Source organism: Aspergillus brunneoviolaceus (genome assembly GCF_003184695.1).
Source record: "Aspergillus brunneoviolaceus CBS 621.78 unplaced genomic scaffold BO95scaffold_18, whole genome shotgun sequence".
NCBI classification, from domain to species: domain Eukaryota; kingdom Fungi; phylum Ascomycota; class Eurotiomycetes; order Eurotiales; family Aspergillaceae; genus Aspergillus; species Aspergillus brunneoviolaceus.
Genome location: NW_020290748.1, coordinates 148,155 through 170,528, shown reverse-complemented (window position 1 = coordinate 170,528; position 22,374 = coordinate 148,155). Strand labels below are relative to the sequence as shown.

Here is a 22,374-nt window from a genome sequence, read left to right as displayed (position 1 = left end):
GCATAGAAGCACGATAAGTTCAAATGGCTCAAGCATCAGCGTCCATGTAGAAAGATATTATCTCATTCCCACTGCATTAAGAATAGCTACAAAGAACGACGGCGCAACGCTGCATCAAGAAACTTCATACACGGTCATGAAAACGAAACCTTGTCCGATTGCTCCCACAGTTGACAGAAAACCGCCGGATTTGCATCTCTTGATCCTGGATCCTCATAACTTGGCATGTCGACGCCGTCGAATTGAGATGGACGGTGGTGCTATTGATCTGGCTGCACTGGGTATCGCTGGAAAACGCAACCGAACAGTTTGAGCCGTTGGCGATTTGCACTATGTATCCCAATGCACCGCCGTTGAGAATGGCATCGTGACATGGTAGACTGGTGTTTCCAGAGAAGTATGTGGTCTGGCCGGTGCATCGTTTGTTTTGGTACAGTGAGATCTGCCAGGCAGTTGTCGGATTGATTGTGGATCCTTTAAGTGATGGGAATGCGTAGGTGATATGGCAGAGGAGGCTGATTATGATTGACCAGATTGCAAGTATTTCCTTCATTGTAGAGTCTGGATTGTAGACCGTGAGATTGTCGAAGGTAGTGGATGTGAGAGGAGCTTATGGGTTGATAGGTAATTTGCGTATGCAATGCTGCGATGGTTTCGAGGTAGGTGGATAGATGCTAGAAGGAAGGTAGCTCACGTCGGAGGGTGCAGCAATGTAGGCATTTCACGCTGCGGCTATGCCGAGTGTATGAACGGCCTAGAGGGATGGGGCAGCGATGGGATTATGGCTCTTGGAATAGGTAGGTAAATGTGGTTCGAGGTTCATGTGATCGAAAAGCAAATGGGCAAGGGGCGGGGTTAGTTGACCTCCTTACGATCGGAGGTGAGTATTTTTGGAAGGAGCATGTGTGTCATGATGTCACCTGCTCCAGGAATATCTGCGCACCGTGCTGTGATAGATACTACCTGTACCTTCTTTCCCTTGCTTTTCGCTTTCATGTGAATGAACCAATAGATGGCATGGGCTAAATCTGCAGGTATTGCAGGATGTCTTGGTCGATATTGTCGACAGCAGTCTGGTATATGCCATCAACTGGCTCGGGGCCTAGACCAGCTGCACCATCAATACCAAATGCCAGATCAGCAGATGCGCCTGGGTCGACAGTAGGCTGTCCCGTTGGACCAAGGTCGTGGAAATCAACCACCTCGGAGTATCTATGGTTCATGTCAGTCGGTCCAAGGTACGCCGCAGATAACCTTTGAACATACATCATAATCTTCCACTCATCGATGGAATGGACGGCATCCTGGAATGACCAGTCAAACATCGTCTCTGCGACCGGTTCGTCATTAGGGTCGTGATAAACAGCTAGGTATGGATGTTCTAAAGCCTCCTCAGCGGATATGCGTTTGTCGGGATCGATCACGAGCATTTTGGAAAGCAAATCAACGGCTATTCACAACTTGTTAGATCTCAGGTCCCTGAGGTTTGTCTACTGGTGGACTCACCTTGCGCATCGGCTCCGGGAAACAGGGATGCCCACACAGGAGGTTTGCGTTTGCCCAGTGACTGGACGATCTGCAAAGTCTGGCAGATGTTAGAGCTTGGGCCAAACCTTGGTCACTCGACTAGCTTACTGTCTTCGTGCTAATCCTCTGGATCACTTCATCCGGTGGGCTTCCCAGCGCTTCCGTGATCAGGAAGAACTGGTTGATGTGGTCCTTGCCGGGGAACAAGGGCTTTCCACGCAGCATCTCAGCAACAATGCAGCCGGCACTCCAAATGTCGACCTGTTTACCGTATCTCTGCCAAGTCAACATGATCTCCGGCGCTCTGTAGTATCTCGTGGACACATAGCCCGTCATCTGGGGCTCTTGCACTCGAGCCAGGCCGAAGTCACAGATCTTCAAGTCACAGTTCTCGTTGATCAGGAGATTACTAGGCTTGAGATCTCGATGGATGACCCCAGCCGAATGAATGTATTTTAGTCCCCGCTAGTCTTCATTAGCATGAGTAAGATGCAGCACAACCCGAGGATATTTACCAGAAGCTGATACGTGAAGTACTGTACAAACTTTCCATCGAGGGGCTTGGAAGTGAGGAGTCGATTCAGATCGGTCCCCAGAAGCTCGGTGACAAGGTACCTGATCGTCCCTGTCAGTATCTCCACACTGATCTGTTCCCACGTGGTGATGTGAGTTTCGGGGTCCCACTTACACGTCCTCGGACGGGGAGATGAAGATATCACTCAGGCCAATGAGCTTGTGTGGCAACGCGTTAGCCTGCGAAAGCAAAGAAGGGAAGGAAGATCCGGAACACCAGCATACATTTTCATGACGTAAATGCTTGAGCAGCTTGACTTCCCGATACGTGCGCTTAGCGATCGTGGGGTTCGAGAAGGGCTTCATCATCTTCTTGATGGCCACTGGTTGGCGGGCGATGAGATCGTTTGCGGAGCTGCAGGATTTATTTTTGGGTCAGCCCATGTGCCCCATTCCCTTTTTTGCTTCTTACCAGCAGGATACTATAGGAACGTATGGGAACAGGGGAGCCAATACCAGACAAGCCCAAAGGCCCCAAGTCCGACCGGTTGAAGGTCCGCATATCTAGAGAAATTAAAAAGTTTAGCTTGCGGGGGAGCGGTTCGTCCAACTACTAGGTACTACTACCAGGTTTCTAGAAAAACATCGGCGGGGATTCTTGCCTGTTTGTGGTTTCGAAGGTGGTTCCCAGGATCTGCGAGCGAATGAACTCGGCCATGACCGTGGGTTTGGTAGATCCGATCGGGGAAAGGTAGTATGTGTACTGCAAGAGCACTGTACGGATGGAGACGATGATGAGGTCTGTTGATGGAGGATGGATACTGGAATACTGATGGTGATGATGATGATGATGATGCAAATACAGCGCAATGAACGAAGAATAATGTCAGTGGCGAGGTTCAAGGGGGAAGAGGTTTTATCGTCAGGGCGGTTGTATGACAGCTTGACAAAGGTGCATCTCGATCGGCCGCTAGTGTTAAGGGAGTGCCTCGGCCTGTTCGGTCACGTCTGTGGCGCTCTCGAGGGGCTGCTTAGACGCTTCCGGACTCTTCTATCGGCGCAGAAGTGATGGAAACAAGGATGAAAATTGGCCGGCGATTGGTGGGATGAGTTACCAGCCAGCCAGCAAAGCTGCAGGGAGGTGTTTTGTTGTGTTGTACGAATAATGTATGTAGGATGTTTGAGGAGAGGGGGAAGAAAAGAGAGAACTGGGGAGCAGGGAAGATGAAGGATGAAGGATGGAGGATGATGGGAGGGGTGAATGAATGAATAGGTACAGACAGACAGTAATGTTACTGTTGTAGTAAGCAAGCATCAGCAGTTCCATGTCTGTAACTACAGTAGACTAAACAGTCTAGAGTGCGACCCATGGTCTCATCTCCGTCTACGCTCCACCCCACCCGTTGACCCGGGGGTATCTCCAGCACCTAAACAATTATGGATCTCTCAGGGACGAACTACTCGTTGGAAGTATTCTCCTGAATTATTCTTGAGGATGAACTGACCCAGTGCATGCAGCGATTTGAGGGGCGGTCATTTACAGTACAGACATACAGATACATACATACCAGGTACAGGCGGTACATACTCTCTCATCTCGCATCGAGCGTTCCAGAACATGGGGCCCTGGTCGACAACAATCAAGGCAAAGGCGAGTTGGAAGTGTCAAGAAGGGCAGAGAAACCGGACTGTGCCTGTCAATCGCAGTTTAGCCGCGGGAGAAATATCCCCCACGAGCCAATAGTCGTGCTGCTGCAGATGTGCTGTGACATCATCGATGGATCAGCTTGGGTTAAGGTGGTGTTGATCTTTGCCTTTATGGTCACATTCACAATCTATGGACTTGAAGACGAATGAACTGGATTGCTGCGGAAATTAACTTACCTAGTAGCAAGTTTCCCTTTCCACTTTACACAGTACATTTAGATTGAAATTAGCGCCTCTTGTTGCCTACTGGCTAGTAGCCAGAAGTACATGTCGGTGTGTGTGGTCTCGGACTACTGGGTCACATGACGCGAGAAATTATAAACACTACAGTAGTTAACTTAGCTGTAGCTAGTTCCTTCCACTACTAATTCAAGCAATATTCAGAGCCTCACCGAAGGACTATAAACGGGCATATTCTAAATATTCCTAAGCAGTCCCAGATTACTTTAAAAGTGAATATTAGACAAAAGACCTCGAGGGGTTTTACTTCAAACTACATAGATGTTTTGGGACCTTGTATGCCTAAGGCACTTATAAGTTGATGCCTGACGGGCGCCTTAGCCCGGCAGTATCCCTGCAGCGGCTCGTCCAAGGTCCCTCTCTCTGCTGGACGAGCGTGGCGGAGATGCTGCCAGCAAAAAATCGAAAGGCCGCCCTATTCGGATCCGAACCACAACAAATGCCGCATCAATCTGGCCGGATGGGGGATTTTGTACGCGGGATTTGTTTGAGCGATTGAGTAGGCTGTGGTTGCCAAAGAGGCACCGATCCTCTGCTCCACATACTGACTGGCCAGAGAAATTCCCTCAGGGCTTCTATCTCGGTGAAGGCAACACTGCTTCAGGATCTCGAAAAACCCTTGAAGGGATCAGGCTGAGGCTCTGGGACACTTGCTTGGAAGCTTTATCCGCTGAATCGTGGAATTTCGTGCCATATACATCCCAGCCTTATAATTCAGGTACTAGTTATGGGATTCTACGATCGTACATGCCAAGCTTCTCCGGAATGTGCAGAAGGGAGGAAGCACAGACCAACCTACGCAAGGTTATATGGAAAAGGGTCGTCGGACGAACAAACACACCCGCGGTCCACCCCCAGCCAGAGTAGGGCTATCGGAGATCCACATGCTTGGTATGAGGGATTTCCGGGGGAGCCTCTCCTCCACTCGCTAGGGAACTCTTAGGGTACAGTAGGAAGGCAAGAGAGAACAGTGCGAGCAAAATCTAATCGGTGGAAGCTGTCTTCCCTTCTTCATTTGCCATCATGGTTAGCCCTCATTATCACGGTGCTCTTGGCGATGTCGAAAAGCTTCTGTCATGGCTGCCCCGATGGAAATAAATACTGCAGTTGTCTGCATTGCCATCACTGCACAATAACCCACCCAACCCATCATTATCTCTCTCTTGAAACGTGAGACGTGTGTGCTGCCCTGACCTACGCTGGCTGTGCGTGCTTTGTGATACCTCCCTTGCATCGCCCCAAACCCATTACTTCGGCTCTCACAGACATGTCCTCTTCTCCTGCAGGCGGTGCTGCCTCGGATGACAAGCCTCGGACCTCCCTAGAGTCGGACTTGGAATCCGATGGCCACAGCCCCAATGGCAGAAGTCGAGCAACGCAGTTTCACTCCATCAACTTCGACAACGAGACTCATCCCGCCACCAACAACCGGTCGATCTACAATGTGACGCGGTCTCGAAGCCGGGATACCGTCCGCAGTGCCCGCAGCATTTCCCAATCATCTCCGGAGGCTGGCATTCCCATCGAATTCCGTACCATCTCCTTCCAGATATCCGAATCCCAGGCTGCAACTCAGGAGGTCCTCAAGGCTCGCGGAGAAAAGGAGAAGAAGCCGGATCAAGATTACTTCGAAGGCTTGGACTTTCATCTCCTGTCCACCGAGACACTATGCCAACAGTTCAATGTCGACGCCAACCAAGGGTTGAGCGCCGATGCAGCACAGACTCGTCTGCAGCGGGACGGCAAGAATGCCGTCGCCCACCACGGTGAGAACTACTTCAAGAAGGTCTTCTGGTACGTCTTTGGCGGCTTCTGCTCGGTGCTGTGGATCGGTGTGATCATCTTCTTCCTCTGCTGGCGGCCGTTGAGCAACCCTCCGTCGGTAACCAACCTCGCCATGGCCATCCTGGTCATCATCGTCATTGCCTTGCAAGCCTCCTTCTCCGCCTTCCAGGATTGGTCCACCTCTCGGGTCATGAACTCCATCCTGGGGCTCCTGCCCTCCGATGCGATGGTCATGCGGGACGGAAATCTTGTTCGAGTGCCGGCCGCGGACTTGGTTGCGGGCGATCTGGTCCACATCTCCATTGGCAACAAGGTTCCCGCCGACATGCGCATCATTCGCAGCTCTGGCGATGTGCGATTTGACCGGTCCATCCTCACGGGGGAGTCTGACGAGGTCGAGGGAGCGACCGATGCCACGGACCAGAACTTCCTCGAGACGCGCAATATCGCCCTCATGGGCACCAGTGTCACCAACGGCAATGCTGTCGGTGTCGTGGTCCTGACTGGCGGCCGATCGGTGATGGGCCGGCTGGCCTCGATCACCGCCACCGTCAAGGAGAAGCCCACGCTCATCCAGAAAGAGATTTCCCGCTTCGTGCGCATTATCGTGGTGTTGACTGTCATTCTGGCGGCTGCGATTCTCTTCACCTGGGTGGGATGGCTTCGCGTGGACCAGCCCGGCTTCATGAACGTCGTAGAAATGCTGAACGACGTGATGGGCTGTGTGGTGGCTTTCATCCCCGAAGGCATGCCGGTGGGTGTCGCTCTCACCCTGATGATTGTGGCCAAACGCATGAAGGCGAACCACATCCTACCCAAAGGGTTAGCTACGGTCGAGACCCTGGGCTGCGTCAATGTCATATGCTCCGACAAGACGGGCACTCTCACCCAGAACAAGATGTTCGTCCAGTCTGTGGGGTTGGTTGACCGGGAGTTTGACATGGAGGCCCTGAAAAGCGGCCAGGAAAAGTCGATTCCGATCCCAACTGCCTTGGAGCCTCTAGTGCAAGGATCCACCCTGTGCAACGATGCTTTCTTCGACCAAGAGACCAAAGACTTGCCCATCAACGAGCGGACGGTGAATGGAAATGCTACTGACGCTGCTGTGCTCCGCTGGGTCGAGACGCTGCGGCCGCACGGCAGTGCCGGCGTGCATGAGTACGAACGCATCCACCAGATCCCGTTCAATTCAAAAAACAAATGGATGCTCACGGTACACAGAACTCCCCAGTCCCCTACGCGCTGTCTGGTCTATGTCAAGGGGGCGCCTGATGTTCTCGTGCCGCATTGTACATCGTACCTGTCCGGGGACGGATTCCCCAAGCCCATGGACGCCGCCGCCCGCGAATCCTTCTCGGCCTTTCAGCAGAAACTCTCGCGTCGGGCCCAGCGCGTGATCGTGCTGTGTCAGAAGGACTACATCCCCACGGCGGCAGTCGGCACGAATGACTTCAACGACGAGATCCTGGCCCGCGGAGTGCAAGATCTCACCATTGTCGGCATCTTCGGCATCGTCGACCCTGCTCGCCCCGAGATCCCGGCCACGGTTGCTGCCTGTCGCCGCGCCGGCATCCGCTTCTTCATGGTCACCGGTGATTTCGGCTTGACTGCGGCCGCCATCGCCCGAGACATTGGCATTTTCACTGGCACGGCCGAGCCGGACACTGTCTCCGACCTGCAAGCGTGGTCTGCAGACGGTGGTTGGGACGAGGGGGTGGCGTCGTCGTCGTCGGCGAAATACTCGAGACGGAGCCTGCTGGTGGAGGGGACCCAGATCCCCGCGCTGCACCAGGCCCAATGGGCCGCGATCTGCCAGTACGAGGAGGTCGTCTTCGCACGCACCACGCCCGAGCAGAAACTGCGCATCGTCGAGGAGCTCAAGGCCCGGGACAACGTGGTGGCGGTGACGGGCGACGGAGTCAACGATGCCCCCGCGCTGCGCGCGGCCGACGTCGGTATCGCGGTGGTCTCCGGCAGCGACGTGGCCATCGAGGCGGCGGACCTCGTGCTGATGGATCGATTCGACTCGATCATCGATGCCATCCGGCTGGGCCGTCTGGTCTTCCAGAACCTGCAGAAGGTGATCGCCTACCTGCTCCCGGCGGGCAGCTGGTCGGAGATCTGGCCGGTGGTCATGAACGTGTTCTTCGGCGTGCCGCTCCCGCTCAGCTCGTTCCTGATGATCATCGTCTGCGTCTTCACGGATCTGTTCCTGTCGCTGTCGCTAATCATGGAGAAGGAGGAGTTCGACCTGCTCAGCATCCCGCCCCGCAACCACAAGACCGACCACCTGATCAATCTGAAGATCTACGGCCAGGCGTACCTGTTCATCGGCGTCATCGAGGCCGTCAGCGCCCACGCCATGTTCTTCCTGTATATGTACAAGCACGCGGGCATCCCCTTCCACGCCCTCGTCTTCGCCTTCGGGAAGTACGCCGACGGTTTCTACGGCTACACCGAGGCGGAGCTGGCCCACTTCAACGCGGTCGGCCAGAGTGTCTACTTCGTGTCGCTGGTGATCATGCAGTGGGGCAACATCCTCTCCGTACGCAACAAGCGCCGGTCCATCCTGCAGGCCGACCCTCTCCGCAAGAAGCAGCGCAACTTGTGGCTGCCCTTGGCGATCCTGGTGTCGCTGGCCATCGCCATCTTCGTGACGGAAGAACCCGGCCTGCAGTCCTTGTTCAACACCGCGTCGATTCCGCTGGAGTTCTGGTGTATCCCGCTGGGCCTTGCGGTGGGGGTCTTGATGATGGATGAGATCAGGAAGGTCGTCGTGAGCATGTTTCCCCACAGCGTGGTCGCGAAAGTTGCTTGGTGATCATCCACCAAGGAATGAAGTACTACTGTACATAACTCATCAAGTAAAGACATGATCACAATGCCGTGGGATTAGCGGCCCAAGATCAACAACGACATATGATTCACAAAAGACATGTATTATTCGTATCAGACCTGTGGTTACGCAGGGTCTCAACCAAGTATACAGCGGCTGTATTTTCCATGATCCTGCTGCAGTACCTCCATCGGGTAAGCAGATGACAATTGCAGCAAAACAGTTCACTTATACACTATCGACTCGATAGTATCCACGGTGTAGAGAACCGAGACCTCTGCAATGAGATAGCTCCTCTCCTGCAAGGCTGGTAATTATCCCATTGGTGAAGGTATTCTAATCTCACTCATCGTACAAGTCCAGAAGTGACACCGACATCCGTCGGGCAGTCGCCTTCACCCTCTTCTCTCCTGCCTGGTCCTTACCGCCGCCCCCTCCTTGCTCGTCATCCATCACCATAAGATCCTCCATCGCGGTGCACAGATCCGTATCTGGCGCACTCGGAACTTTACTGGCTCGAGCTCTTTCAAACAAGATGGCGTCGTGTTCTTTGACTCCTCCGCTGGCATAGGCTTGGTAGGCGCGGATGCCTTCGGGGCGGGGATCCGCTTTCGGTTCCACCGGGACGTTCAACTCCGCCGCCGCCGCCGCCGCCGCCGTTGCTGCAGCGTAACTCGCCTCCAAGTCTACTTGGCAACTCGTACACGAACATGAATGTTGGGACGAGCATAATGACCGACACTTGTGACCGCATTCCCACCTCTTGTTGCAGACGCTGTCGCACACGACTCGTGAGTGGGGGAAGCTATGGCATTTCAGGCTGCATAAATGGCCGCAGTCGAGCTTCTCGCCGCACTTTTCATAGCATCCTCCATTTATGTAGTCCCATTCGGAGGGGCCTGAGTGAAGACAAAGAACCATTAGCATCGAACCTATCTCAAGCCAGGAGGAGGAGGAGCCCACTTTTCATGAAAGTCCTCTCTTTATGCTTCACGCAGGTCAGGGGCAGCTCCACCCCGACTCGCTGGGGCTTCATGATGGAGACAACACGGCTCCACAAGTCGCTATGGACTGCAGCAAAACTTGCATTCCCGAAAATATAGAATCCGCATCTGGCACGCGACAACGCAACGCAGACACGGTTCTCGATGGACAAGAATCCGATGTTGTCACCCCCGCTACGGACCATGGAGAGAATGACGATCTGGTTCTCTTCACCTTGATAGGAGTCGACGGTAACGACCTTCAGGTACAGGCCTTGAAGGTAAGGGTGTCTTTTCATAAGGTTCAGCAGATGCTTTCTCTGTCCATTGTAGAAGGTCAAAATGGTGATCTCGTGGACAGGCACACCGTTCTGGATTAGATAAACAAAGAACCCCACGATCATCTGTGCTTCGGTATCATTAAACTTCGATGCAAAGCTGTCTCGAGTCTCAGGCCAATTATGAGTGAAGAAGTAAGACCGGCGGTCCCCCATACCAACCACTTTGGGGCGTTGAAGCACCGATCTATGGTCCTCGAGGGTGCCGTAGATGGGTTCCAGCAACTGTCGTACCTCCGGGGGCATTCGTCTCTGCCATCGCAAGGTGACGTACCCCATGTTGTTATTCACTAGCCGTTCAAACATCGAGATATCGAGGTAGAAGGGATCCCCTTCCAGGTCTTGCACAGTGCAATTTCCTCGCAGTTGCTGATGGTCGCCGACGAGTATCAGGTGCTGAAGAGAGTCAAAACATGCAGCTGCGATTGGGGCCTCAATTGCTTCAGCGGCCTCCTCAATCAGCACAATCCTGGGCTTCAAACTCGAGACGAGACCTCTGTACTTGCTCAAGCCGGTAGCAGTCATGCCGATGACCTTTGCGCCTCGAAGGATTGCATGATCTAGCTCCCATCGACCAGCTTGTATCCACCTGCAATTCTTCTGGTACTTGGAAGCAAGTTCACGGAGCCGTTTTGTGATTTTCTCCTTGAGCACCTGCCGCATTGAGTCGTATATGTGTCCTCGTGCTTCTGGCTTGACCTTCCACAAATCCGCGAACTTGTTATGGTTGGAAGGTAACCCACTGGGGAAAGAATGGCTCCGCCCACACATGCTGTCAAGAATGTAGAGAAAGCGGCCTTTTAGGTACTCAAAAGCGTCATCTTCGAGCCCTTGCTCCGCCTCAAGTTCTTTCAACTGTTCGTATTCGAGGTCAATCTCATCTTCTGCGAATCCGAAGTTGTCCTCTGCATATTCGACCTGGAAAGGCACCGCTTCTTCCCCTAGCCAAGCGACTAAAGGATCGATGATGCCTTCTTTGTCAGAACTGATCCAGTCTTCTGCTCCTTTTTTGAGCGAGTTTAGCTGAGCCTCAGTCAGCACGCCGTACTGGACGAAGAACTCCGACGATAGCGGCGCACCCGTGCGCTCGGCCCCGAATGGCTCTAGGAGGTCGGCTATCTCTTTGGTAAGTCTTCTATAGTCGAGACTGGCTGCTGTCCCCGCACCGCCACTGACTACAGCCATCTCATTTGCTCGAATAGCGAAGAGAGTGCGCAGTTTGAGACCGGCATCCGAGCTGCGCGTGCCCAGACGAATATATTTCTCTTCGAAGAGCGAGACCAGTCTGAGCAGCTGATCTAAGGCATGGTTCGTCTGAGAGGCAAGGATTATGGGCGGGTCATTGGGTTTCATGTTGGAGAGCAAGATCTTCAACGCAAGAACTGACACATATGTTTTGCCAGTCCCCGGGGGACCTTGTACAATGGACAGTCGCTTGGTCAGCATGTTATGAAGGGCTTCCCATTGGGTTGCATCACGATCTCCAATCGGCACCGATGGCCATCCTGCAAGCAGGTCAATTCGACTGTCTTCCTCGCACTCCTCGATGATTGCCTGGAGATCGACGCGAGGGCTGCTTTTCACATATTCCGGGGGCTCGACCTGAGGATCAAGTCGGCATATGTGGTCGGATAGAGGAAAACTGCACATCATGGTCAAATACCGGACATGAGATGAAAGAATACAACACTACTTACCTTTCCTGGTCGATTTTCTGCAAAGCCGTCATCGTGTGTCTAACCGACTCAAAGTACCCGTCTTTCGCTTCGACCATCAGCCACTCTTTCTGGGGATCGAACTCGACATCCTCAGGCTTCGCGAAGAAGATGTCTATCTGCGGAGGCTTCATCTTCACGCTCTCCAGAGCCCTGCTCGCCACCACAGCGACGACACATTGCGTCCGAAAGACATCGTCTGCCGGGGAGAGCGCGACAAGGGATCCAGTGATCAGACGCTTCGAGTACTCCCAAGCGATATTTTTCCCCGCTCGATGTGTTGAAAACTGAATCCGGAATCCAAGCCCCTTAGGGGAGCAAGTGACACCGATGATGTAAACCTGGCGGTCGTAGACGTGAGCCGAGATCCAGAACCCCAGACACTGAGCTGGCTCATAGGATCGAAGTGACATACCTTCTCGTAGATTGAGGCAACTTTGTTCTCCATCATGTCTGGGTGTCCGCGAACATGTGCTACGGCATCCCGCAGCGGAGCGACTGCATCCTCTCGCAGCAGCTCATAGTGTGCTTTGAGGTACGCGTGCTCCGACTCCCAGGGACCGAAGATGTTGTTGGGGGCGAGGTCAACGAAGTTCTCGTCGTCTGCATCTTCCTCCGCGATGCCCATGATCTCCGCTGAAGAAGGCAGCTCCGGGCGATTCAGCCATGGCTCCGGGTTTTCGGGCTTGGAAGAGAAAAGATAGTTTCTGATCTCGGGACAGGCGTGGTCTTTCTTTTCTGGATGGACTTCTGCTGGCTCGGGGAGTTTGCTTGTGTACAGGAAGAGCCCGCGTTTCTGCTTCTTGTGTTTCATACTGTGGGTTGTTTGTCGAAAGAGGGAACGACTTTGGAAGGACTCGTGTTGACTCAGTCTGTTGTAGGTGCTAAGGATGAGGGTGCTAGCAATTGCGTGTTAGACTTCCAGACAATCTGGGGGTTAATGGGTTGGCTTGTTGGCAAATCTGGAGTCATAAGTCTGTATTATGTTAGGAATAATTCTCGACCCTGTCAAGCAAGTGATTCTGTAGTGAGAGGGAAATGACAGTAGACTTTTCGAGGTTAGGGTGTGTGTTGCCTAGTCCTCAACAACCAAAACAATTGCGTTCTGGGTGCAAAACGAGGACTTCAGACAATTGTAGTGTGTGTAAGTTTAAAGGAAAAGCTAAGCTGCACTCAATATGAGCCGGTGCAGTTTTAACAGAAGAATCTCATTCACCGTATAGGTAAAGCCAAAAGCAAGTAAGAAAGAGGTCCCTGGCTTTCTAGAGGCGCGGTTTCTCAGTAACTTGTTCAGATGAAACATGTCTGGCCAAATTCACACATTGGAACACAGCTAGCTTAAGTTCTACAGCTCTATGGCTTCCTTCACCTTCTCTTTCTCATGCGGGATGTTGCTTCACCTCGAGGCAATTGCAATCGCCAGACCTAGGTATTATTTACATCTTTTTCATAGAGTCTGTTTGTCTTTTCCATAAATTATTCACTATAACACTTCCTAAACATTGCGTAATTGAGTCAGACAAACTGAGAACCAGCCAGTCATCCCAAAAGTATAGCCGGATCGTTGTTCGTTTGCATGAGCAACAATGCCGGCAAACAGACATTCCCAACGAAGATCTAGACTAGGCCCTGGCTGTATGGACGTATAAAAGCGTGCCACCTGGAATTACTTTGGCAAGTTGGACCACAGCAATTTTCCAGCAAGAACACCTCATCCTCCCAGATCTACCAAAATGAGCAGGATACAAAGAAGCTGCGGCCGCCAGCAAACAGCCACAGCATCCATCATGAACCGAAGTATACCTACCCACTCTTGTCGAAAAATGTTGATCCGGGGAAAGACTCCGCTAACCGTGTTCGGCATGCCTCTTTGCAGCCTCCATACTCAGGCACCAACTAGGCGGTCAGCATGCTCGCCCCGGGGAAAAGGTACAGCCATGAGCGATTCACCAACTGATCGCAATCCTTGGCCTATATCGCAGTACTCTATATTTTGGGGGCGTCAATGGAGGTCCTCATACAATTCGACCTATAATCCCGAGAAATGTGCTCTCGAAGACCTTTATATAACGGCAATATTCACTGAAACTAGAACAGTACAATGCGCGCATGGCATGCGACTCCAATAACCCCGATTCATTGACCTCTTATTGAAGCCCCCCACCCTACCCACCGACAAGGGTTCTAGCAACCCCAGCCGTGCATACACTCTATATTACTGGCGACCTCACACTCGCGCTGCCGTTCACTTCCTTGCTTTCACACATAGCTATAATCCCTGTCGATTTCCTGTTGCAAAATGGCCTCCCTCGCAGAAGATGACGACGATCGCGATCTTGCCGGTAGAGACCCCCTCCTCCCTCCCATGACCTCTTTCAGCAGCAGTCGACTAACACATTTCCGCGACAATAGGCTCCCAAGACGGCAGCTCCGACAATGAGATGGACGATACGCTCCGAGATGCAGACGACGGGGTCAACGACAACGAAGCGGACGCCGACGCCGAAGACGCCGACCCCGATGCGGAAAGCCAGTCCAACGTGTCCGAGAGCGCGGGGGTCGCGACGCAACAGAATCAGGACGTGGAGATGACGTCGCCGGGGGCCGCGAACGTTGCGTCTCCGGTATCTGTATACCACCCTCCGGTGCGACCGGAGTGCCTCACGGCCTCGACGTTCGACATCGTCCCCACGACGGCGGCCCCGCACAGCACCTCGATCAACGCGGTAACGGCCACGGCGGATATGCGATGGGTGTTTAGCGGGGGCTCGGACGGATACGTGCGGAAATTCAACTGGGTGGACTCGATCAACAGCAAGCTGATGCTCACGGTCGCGCAGCGGCACCCGTTCGTGGACAGCGTGATCAAGGCCGGCGTGCTGATGACCTACTGGGAGAACATGGATGGGAACACGATATCGCCGGTCTACTCGCTGGCGTGCCAGAGTGAGGGACTGTGGCTGTTGTCCGGTCAGGAGTCGGGCAACATCCGCCTGCAGTCCGTCCGCCACGAGGAGGGCAAGGAGATCGCTCTCCTGCGGCAGCACACCTCGGCCGTCTCGGTGCTGACCCTGACCTCCGACGAGAAGTCCCTGCTGTCCGGCAGCTGGGACAAGCGGCTCTTTGACTGGGATCTGAACACCGGACAGACGCGCCGCGCGTTCGGGTCGACCGCGGGGCAGATTTCGGCGATCGAGATGCGCCCGGAGTCCAGCCTCCCTGTGCCGAAGGATATCATCGAGCCGCCGCAGCCGAACGGCACGTACTCGTCGAACTACCAGGCGGCAGGGGGGGAGAATAGCTTCGGATCCATGGACACGTCCAACGACCAAGGCGAGAATGACGCTGACCCGGACCCGCAGGCGGGCTCGCCAGCGGACTCGCTCTTTGGCGGCGCCGACTCTCTGTTCGGCGACGGCGACGGGCCCGGCGGTGACGAGGCGGGCGGATCAGGCAACGCATTCGGCATTGATGAAGATGACGAGTTTGGCAAAGCACTCACTAACGGAGTGCCTCCGGAGGCCGATGCCCCCGGCGAGCCGGAGACGAGCCACAATGAAGTGGCAGAAGCAGCAGCACCACCCCCCCCAGCGCCCGCGGATGCCGTCCCCGCGCCCCCCGACCCCAACGCCATGGACCAGGCGCCGGATTCGACCGACCCCGTCCCGCCCAACGGCGCTCCCGCGCCGGTCGTCAACGGCCTGCCTCACGCGGAGGAGATCGAGCCGACCGCACAGAGCACTGCATTCAGCGAGCCGGCACAACCCGAGCACACGCCCAGCAACGACAACACTTTCCTGGGGGCGTCGATCGACGGCACGATCCGCATCTGGGATCGACGGCAGCCGGACCCGGTGGCGCGGATCATCCCGCGCAATGCTCCTCCGTGGTGTATGAATGCGTGCTGGTCCCCGGACGGGAACTACATCTACGCGGGACGGCGTAATGGGACCGTGGAGGAATACAGTCTCCACAAGGGACTGAGGGATCCGGAGCGGACGTTCAAGTTCCCGCAGGGCAGTGGGCCGGTGACGGCGCTGAGGGCGATGCCCAATGGCCGGCATATTGTCTGGTAGGTTTGGTCTGGTGATGTGCAGAAGAATCAAGCTGACTGATACGATGCAGTGCATCTCATGATATCCTTCGCCTGTACGATCTGAAGCATGAGCAGGTGACCCGACACTCGACGGTGCCTTTCCTCATCATCCCGGGACATCGGACGGGTACGGTGTCGCAGCTGTACATCGACCAGGCGTGTCGGTTTATGGTGTCGACGAGTGGGAACCGGGGATGGGAGGGGAACACGACGGAGGTCTTGTTGGGATATGAGATCGGGGTGCCTCGGTGATGCCTCGGATGTTTGGCGCGGTGTCTTCATTAGGGGGTAGCGTAGTAGGCGGTCCCAGCTGCGTACCATTAAACAACGTCACCCTATATTACCTACAGGCCATGGATATGGTACATCAACGACCACAACAGTGACTACCTGACCCTCTGGCCTTCAAATCTACAGCTTCGTTCCCAAACCCACCGCCAGAATAGAGTGTTAATCTATAGCATCAATTCTCATTACAACTCATATACAACACCCACACACCGAATACACACCCCAAACCCCAAAATCATAAATCATAACCATCATCATAGAAAAACCGCCTATAAACTCCAACCAAAGCAAACGAACTCAATCATAAAACCCCTCAAACTCCACCCCCGGACAAACCCCCTCCACCCCCCGCCTCCACGCCCCATACAACGCATTCCCCTCCCACCTCACCCTCCCATCCTCCTCCGTCTCAAAGACCACATACCCCGCCTGTTCCCCAACCCCAGCATCAACATCAGTATCACCCTCCGCAACAACCCCCCTAACCAACCCCCCAACTTCCCGCCGCATGACATGCCCCCTCGCCTCGACCTGCCCCACACTCCCCACCCGATTGACGGTGACCAGATACGCCCCGCCGCCCGGCAAGACGCTCTCCCTCTCCGGACGCAACGGCACCGCCATCCACGCGGGGTTATTGTACGAGTCCGGGCGGGCGGGATCGTGCTTGCCGGGGAGCGGGTGGGAGAGCAGCACGGCGTCGAGATTGGGGACGGAGGTGACGAGGCCCGGGGTCTGCAGGTAGAGGACGCTGTCGTAGGAGACGAATTGCATCTGGCCGTGGCGGAGGAGGTGGGCGTCTGTGGTTTGGTGGCCTGTGTCGATGGGGAGGAGCCAGATGCTGTTGGCTAGGGCGGCGGTGCGGAGGTGGGTTAGGGCTTTGGTTATGGTTGTGTGTTTGGTGTCGGTGTCGGTGGTATCGGGGGGGCTGGAGGGGTTGGAGGGGTTGGAGGGGGTGTACAGCTGGTCCCATTCGCGCGGGTACATGAAGAGACGGTCTTGGATGCGGGTGCGGTTGCTTGGGTCGGTTGCTGCGGTCAGGGAGTGGAAGAAGAGGATCGCGCTGCAGATGTGGCTTGGGTCGGGGCGGGTGAGGAGCTGGAGGTAGGCGTAGGTGCCTTCTGCTGCGGGGGTGGGGTCTTGGTTTGGCGGGGTTATGGGCTGTTGTTGTTGTTGCTGGTTTGGTGGGGTGTTGAGGAGGATGGATTGGTCCTCGTTGTGACGGGGTAGGGATAGCTCTGGTGCGCGGATGGCATGTTGGATGTTGCGGACCGATTGTTGCTGGAGGACGTAGCCGGACAGGAAGAGGAGGAAGGTGAAGGTGCAGATGATGCCGGAGGAGATGATCACCGAGACGGTGGAGGAGGTCAGGAGGACCATTGCGATTGCGATTGCGATTGCGATTGCGATTGCGATGTCAACCACATGGGCTGGAGGTATGTACAGTACAATATGAAGTATGAAGGAAGTATGCTTGTTGATAATGATAATGCGGGGGAGGAATGGTAGCGTATGTACCGGAATGTGTATGCAGTCAAGAAAAGAAAAGATAGAGTTATGAATAACCTTCCACCAGGCACATCCCTCTTCCCACTAAGTGGTAGTAGTAGGACCCATAATCATTGCCTCATCCTTGATAGAATCATCGGCCCATAATATAAACACCGACTTAGCCCATGTTTCAGACGAAGAGTGATTTCGTTGTCCGCGCGACAATCGATAAGAAAGAGGGCTTGGCAGAGGGAGCTGGTGCCAAGAACGAACTCCAAACGCCTTCACCTAACTTTCCACTCCCCTCCCTCTCTTCTTCTTCTTACCTTACGCCGCCGCATCCTATCCTTTTCCTTTCCCTCCCCCCTCATCTTGACCTTCTCCAAAACATATAAAAAAAAAAAAAGAAAATGACCCACCGCGCCGACGCATCCTCCTTCCTCGACAACCGAGGCTACACCGGCCCCCTCATCCGCGGCGTCAACCCGGCGACGCTCTTCGAGAAGGCGGTCCGCGACCGCATCACCGACTCCTACTATTGGAAGGAGCAATGCTTCGGTCTGAACGCGGCCACCCTGTGTGACCGCGCCGTCGACCTCACCTGCATCGGCGGCGTGTACGGCGTGGCCGAGAAGCCCACCCCGTTCCTGTGTCTCGCCTTCAAGCTCCTCCAGCTCAACCCGGACCGCGACATCATCCTCGAGTATCTGAACTTCACCGATCCCGACACCGAAGATCCCCCGACCTACAACAATCCGAACGGGAACAACGGCGGGAATAACGACGAGAACAGCGATGGAAGTGACGCGGTCGTCAAAGCGCGGGGCGACTTCAAGTACCTCCGCGCGCTGGCGGCGTTCTACGTGCGGCTGACCTTCCCCGCAGCGGACGTCTACAAGACCCTCGAGCCGCTGCTGCTGGACTACCGGAAGCTGAAGCGCCGGGTGCGCGACTCGTTCACCCTGACGTACGTGGATCAGTTTGTCGATGAGCTGTTGACCAAGGATCGTGTCTGTGGTACGAGTCTGTGGAAGTTGCCGCCGCGGCAGCAGTTGGAGGATTTGGAGTTATTGGACGAGCGGGTGAGTCCGTTGCAGGCGGAGTTGGATGAGATGGAGAGGAGTGATGACGAGGACGACAAAGAGGAGGGTGAGGAGAATGATGATTGAGGCAGACCTTGGCAGTTTGCGAGTTGTGCTGTCATCGATGGATGCATTGATGCGCACGAAGGAAAGAGAAAGCTTCACGCGCCTGGCTGGCTCCTGCAGGCTAAGTCGGCTGGCAGCCCCCTGGACTCGTATACGTCACCAACTGGGTGCTCCGCGTTCCGGGAATGTCCTGACAACCCAGCCTGTGGCCTAGGTGCATACCCTGTGTCAGAGGCAGGAGATGGTATCGACCCTGTACCTTATGATCTGGCCGTGACGTTGCGTCGGGTGAGATGCATCGCAAAACCCTACGATCTACACATTTGGAAGAAGCGCAAGTCTGAGCACTCGCTGGTCCTCGACTCGACTACTTTGCTTCAGAATCAGCCAGCAGGGAGACTAATCTCAGCACCAGCTTCAGCCTTCGACCAGGGAAGATACAAGTTGATGGGCAACCAGAGATACCTAAGTCTTAGTCTCACCTAGATCCCAACCTAAACAAAGAGAACCACCATCAATACACAAAAGCCACCCAGCTTAATCACCAGATAACCACGAGAATACTCTAAAACCCCTGCTGCCGATGCCACTTGTCCTGCCACCCCTTAAACCACGGACTCTCTTCCAGAGTCGCCACCTCCCAACCTTTAGGAACCAACCCACTCTCCTCCTGCTCTTGGGCCCATTTCTCCAGATTCGGCAAGACCACATGCTCTACATGCCACGTCCCCTTGTACTCCATCAGATTCTTCTTCCCGTGTTTCAGGACCGTCGCCGCGAGCGCCGGCACGCCCGGCTCGTCGCGGAACTCGGTGACGGGGGTGAACAGCGCCTTGAAGTTGAAGACCACGGCCGCCGACAGCGGCAGCCGCCGCAGCGTCTGCCAGTCGACGCGGAGGTTGCAGTCCTCCAGCTTGAGGGCCGGGTCCTGGGACAGCCGCAGCACCTCGTGCGGATCGCCCTGGGGCATGTACAGGGGTTCGCCCACCTCCAGACCCCAGGACCCGCGCTGAATAGGCTTGTCGGCGGGCATCTTGGTGAAGAACCTGTCCGGATATCAACATTAGCCGCATCCCAACACACGTTTCACCCCCATCCCAATGAAACGGGATACCCACCGATCCATCGAAAACCGCATCTTCTCCTTATAGTCTGGAATCGTCTCATGGATCTCATGCAGCTGCATCCCGATCTTCTTGCCGACATTCCACCCCAGCGAGGAGCACACGACGCCGGCCCGCAGGAAGTAGTACCCCGTGGTCTCGTCGCGCAGCATGATGCCGAAGTCCTCGGGAATGTGGTCGATGAGCACCTCGAGCGGGTGGCGGGCGGCGGTGACGTCCTGCGAGACGCCGAGGATGCGGTTGTGGAAGATGCGCCGGTCCTCGAGGGCGAAGTACTGCGGGTAGCGCGCGCACACGAACTGCAGCACCATCTCCATCAGCTCCTTGCAGGCCAGCTCGGAGCCCGGCAGGGCGCCCAGCACGCCGCTGCCGTGCTGCGCGTACAGGGCGCGGCGCTGCGCGATGCGCGCGCGGTAGGTGCTCTCGAGCTCGATCCACCAGTCGGTTTCCATCTTCGTGAGGGCTGCCCCCGTATGGAGGAATGGTTAGCGTCGCCTCTTGTCCGTAGGGCTGGAGGGGAAACCTACACATGGTCTGATGGTAAGCCCAGCGGAACGGGCGATAGGGCCGGGGCCGGGCCCGGTCGATGTCGAAACCCCGGTACGGCTGGGGCAGGGGCACGCCGCTGAGGGTCGCGTAGTCCGGGAAGTCGCCGAGGGCTTTGAGCTCAGCGACCGAGAAGCCCGTCGAGGTGTAGCGCCGGTCCGGGCTCGTGCGGTAGTCGGCCGTCATCGGCAGCATATGCCGCTTGATCTCCTCCTCGTCGATGTCCTGGTAGGGGACGGCGAGCGGGAGCGCGGCCAGCGCCTGCCGGCGCGGCGGCGGGAGCGCGTCCACGTAGGACGGTCCCCCGTTCGCGGCGGCTTGTTTCTCGTTCGACGCCGGCGAGGACGGCCGTGTGCTGATCGGCGATCGGGCGTAGCTGCGCAGTCGCTGCATTATTGAAGTGCTGCTGCGGCCTTGCAGTCTATTCACCGCAAGATATACCCCCGACAGAACGACCATGAAGAGGCCGAGCAGCCATACGTTGCTTCGGTCAAACATTGTTTCCATAGCTCCAACCCCGTCTCATCGGTGTTGTTTCAATAAATCGGCGCTAGACTCCAGACTTTCCCGGCCTTGTGTATCGCTATCTTGCTATGTCGACAGCGTAGACAGCGTAGAGGGTAGACAGCGCAGCCAAGCTTGACAGGGTAAACAGATTGCCAGATACCAAATCCGGACGCACCGACATTATAAAGGCAACCCCATCACCCCATCATAGGGACACAAAAAGATCCACCACCGACCTCATATCACCGCGAAAGGGAAGCGGGGGGAGGGAGGGGGGATATGTATGTATGTAACAAGCGACTCGTTTCGATCTACCGTTTTCGGTCTGAGGCTCGGAGGAGGGGGGGGGGGGGGGGGGTTGGTGATCAGCATGCAAAGGGCTTTTTACTGTGTTGGGTGCGCGAACGCAGAGATGATAAGGGAGCAGCACATCCATGACATGCAGCTTAGTTTGGTCCGGTCCGGTCTGGTTTGATAGGGAGAGTGCCCATTGCCCAGTGGTGGATTTTCCCTGTGCAGGATGGTCGAGACACCAGGGCATGCAACCCGCGGCTGATTGGAGCGTGGGGATGTAGAGAATGAGATGATTTGCTGGCTGGGCTTTATCTAGGTATCAGTCTCTCGTCTCTGGATGGATGTACTGCTTATCAGCTGCAGCTGCAGCTTCACTGCGAGACAGCAGCTCCATGCAGTGACTTGCTGGCTCAACGCACTTTGCATCTATCTATCCCTCCATCTGAGAAAGACGGAGATGGCGAAGTGCAGCTACCTCTCCAAGGTCTTGGGTAGTCTCCTTCCGCCTCGACTTACATCGTAACTGGATTCGAGCATGTCAAGGTAGAGATACAGACACTACGGAGTACGGAGTAAACAGCTTCGATATCCAACCAAGCTCGGTTGTTATCACGGCGGGATGCGGGGGACCTCTGGCCGCAAGATAGGTACGGTACAGTTCATGCAGGACAGTATCTCCTCGACCGCAGCTGACCGCTATCCGGGCCCGAGGACAGGATACCACTTTTGTCGGAATGGCACAGAGTGCAGTGCAGCGCATTGCAGTGGTTGGTAGGGTGGTAGGGTGGTGCCAGTCTGGATCAATTGGACCGAAGAGGCAAAAACTGAGGCGACACTCTGCATTTCCTGGAAGGGTAAAGCTGTCCCGGGGGTGGTCGTGGTGGTCATGTGTTACTTTGGTTGCTGATTGGTGCATGCATCTGTACAGTCCGGAGCGTGCATCCAGAGTGTATATATACCATGTAGCATGGCATGGCATGGCATGGCATAGTATATTTTGATAAAGGGTGATCGCAGACTCGTCCAGCTAGAAAGAAGTCGGTAGAATTGTACTATGTGTGTCCTCACATTCCACAGGAAGCAACCACCACCACTACAACCCCTCCACCGCCCCCAGACAACCTAGACACCATTCCCCAGCCCTCAAAGCACATAACATACACCAGACAACATTAAAAGAATCAACTTCCTTAAGCAACACCACCCACCCCCAGCCTACTCCAAATCCTCTAC

General features: G+C 55.2%; 7 protein-coding genes across 7 annotated transcripts; 3 read left to right on the top strand and 4 right to left on the bottom strand.

Moving 5' to 3' along the window:
* Positions 1-787: 787 nt before the first annotated feature.
* Positions 788-2,954, bottom strand: mpkC (mitogen-activated protein kinase mpkC). The gene is made up of 9 exons (XM_025592161.1): positions 2,703-2,954; positions 2,557-2,604; positions 2,326-2,455; positions 2,216-2,259; positions 2,043-2,142; positions 1,636-1,992; positions 1,507-1,585; positions 1,267-1,450; positions 788-1,212 (listed from the first exon to the last, which is right to left on the bottom strand). Exons 1-9 carry the CDS (start codon positions 2,756-2,758, stop codon positions 1,023-1,025), a joined length of 1,188 nt encoding a protein of 395 aa, XP_025444382.1. The 5' UTR covers positions 2,759-2,954; the 3' UTR covers positions 788-1,022.
* Positions 2,955-5,010: 2,056 nt separating this feature from the next.
* BO95DRAFT_472104 (cation-translocating P-type ATPase) lies at positions 5,011-8,750 on the top strand (the record flags this gene model as incomplete). Its single annotated transcript, XM_025589629.1, has 2 exons — positions 5,011-5,032; positions 5,274-8,750. The coding sequence occupies 2 exons, from the start codon at positions 5,011-5,013 to the stop codon at positions 8,591-8,593; spliced, it is 3,342 nt and encodes a 1,113-aa protein (XP_025444381.1). The 3' UTR covers positions 8,594-8,750.
* Positions 8,751-8,917: 167 nt separating this feature from the next.
* Positions 8,918-12,610, bottom strand: BO95DRAFT_512770 (putative DEAD box helicase involved in nonsense mediated decay). The gene is made up of 4 exons (XM_025591545.1): positions 12,060-12,610; positions 11,627-11,985; positions 9,572-11,571; positions 8,918-9,507 (listed from the first exon to the last, which is right to left on the bottom strand). Exons 1-4 carry the CDS (start codon positions 12,456-12,458, stop codon positions 8,951-8,953), a joined length of 3,315 nt encoding a protein of 1,104 aa, XP_025444380.1. The 5' UTR covers positions 12,459-12,610; the 3' UTR covers positions 8,918-8,950.
* A 1,011-nt stretch (positions 12,611-13,621) lies between these two features.
* BO95DRAFT_440900 (WD40 repeat domain-containing protein) lies at positions 13,622-16,224 on the top strand. The gene is made up of 3 exons (XM_025586064.1): positions 13,622-13,986; positions 14,057-15,716; positions 15,770-16,224. The coding sequence occupies exons 1-3, from the start codon at positions 13,944-13,946 to the stop codon at positions 15,990-15,992; spliced, it is 1,926 nt and encodes a 641-aa protein (XP_025444379.1). The 5' UTR covers positions 13,622-13,943; the 3' UTR covers positions 15,993-16,224.
* Positions 16,225-16,328: 104 nt separating this feature from the next.
* Positions 16,329-17,694, bottom strand: BO95DRAFT_472101 (uncharacterized protein; the record flags this gene model as incomplete). The annotated part of the gene is made up of 1 exon (XM_025589628.1): positions 16,329-17,694. Exon 1 carries the CDS (start codon positions 17,409-17,411, stop codon positions 16,329-16,331), a length of 1,083 nt encoding a protein of 360 aa, XP_025444378.1. The 5' UTR covers positions 17,412-17,694.
* A 54-nt stretch (positions 17,695-17,748) lies between these two features.
* On the top strand, positions 17,749-18,972 carry BO95DRAFT_71167 (PRP38 family protein). Its single transcript, XM_025592159.1, has one exon. The coding sequence runs from the start codon at positions 17,933-17,935 to the stop codon at positions 18,689-18,691; it is 759 nt and encodes a 252-aa protein (XP_025444377.1). The 5' UTR covers positions 17,749-17,932; the 3' UTR covers positions 18,692-18,972.
* A 263-nt stretch (positions 18,973-19,235) lies between these two features.
* On the bottom strand, positions 19,236-20,847 carry BO95DRAFT_357987 (heme-dependent oxidative N-demethylase family protein; the record flags this gene model as incomplete). Its single annotated transcript, XM_025582381.1, has 3 exons — positions 19,236-19,716; positions 19,789-20,257; positions 20,322-20,847. The coding sequence occupies 3 exons, from the start codon at positions 20,845-20,847 to the stop codon at positions 19,236-19,238; spliced, it is 1,476 nt and encodes a 491-aa protein (XP_025444376.1).
* Positions 20,848-22,374: the final 1,527 nt, after the last annotated feature.

Coding starts and splice junctions, on each gene's coding strand:
- mpkC (XM_025592161.1), bottom strand. CDS start 2,758: ATGGCCGAGTTCATTCGCTCGCAGATCCTGGGAACCACCTTCGAAACC. Junction 2,605..2,702: donor ACCTTCGAAACCACAAACAG/GCAAGAATCCCC, acceptor TAATTTCTCTAG/ATATGCGGACCTTCAACCGG. Junction 1,451..1,506: donor TCCCGGAGCCGATGCGCAAG/GTGAGTCCACCA, acceptor AGTTGTGAATAG/CCGTTGATTTGCTTTCCAAA.
- BO95DRAFT_512770 (XM_025591545.1), bottom strand. CDS start 12,458: ATGAAACACAAGAAGCAGAAACGCGGGCTCTTCCTGTACACAAGCAAA. Junction 11,572..11,626: donor CAGAAAATCGACCAGGAAAG/GTAAGTAGTGTT, acceptor CATGATGTGCAG/TTTTCCTCTATCCGACCACA. Junction 9,508..9,571: donor AGAGAGGACTTTCATGAAAA/GTGGGCTCCTCC, acceptor GTCTTCACTCAG/GCCCCTCCGAATGGGACTAC.
- BO95DRAFT_440900 (XM_025586064.1), top strand. CDS start 13,944: ATGGCCTCCCTCGCAGAAGATGACGACGATCGCGATCTTGCCG. Junction 13,987..14,056: donor CGACGATCGCGATCTTGCCG/GTAGAGACCCCC, acceptor CCGCGACAATAG/GCTCCCAAGACGGCAGCTCC. Junction 15,717..15,769: donor AATGGCCGGCATATTGTCTG/GTAGGTTTGGTC, acceptor GATACGATGCAG/TGCATCTCATGATATCCTTC.
- BO95DRAFT_71167 (XM_025592159.1), top strand. CDS start 17,933: ATGACCCACCGCGCCGACGCATCCTCCTTCCTCGACAACCGAGGCTAC.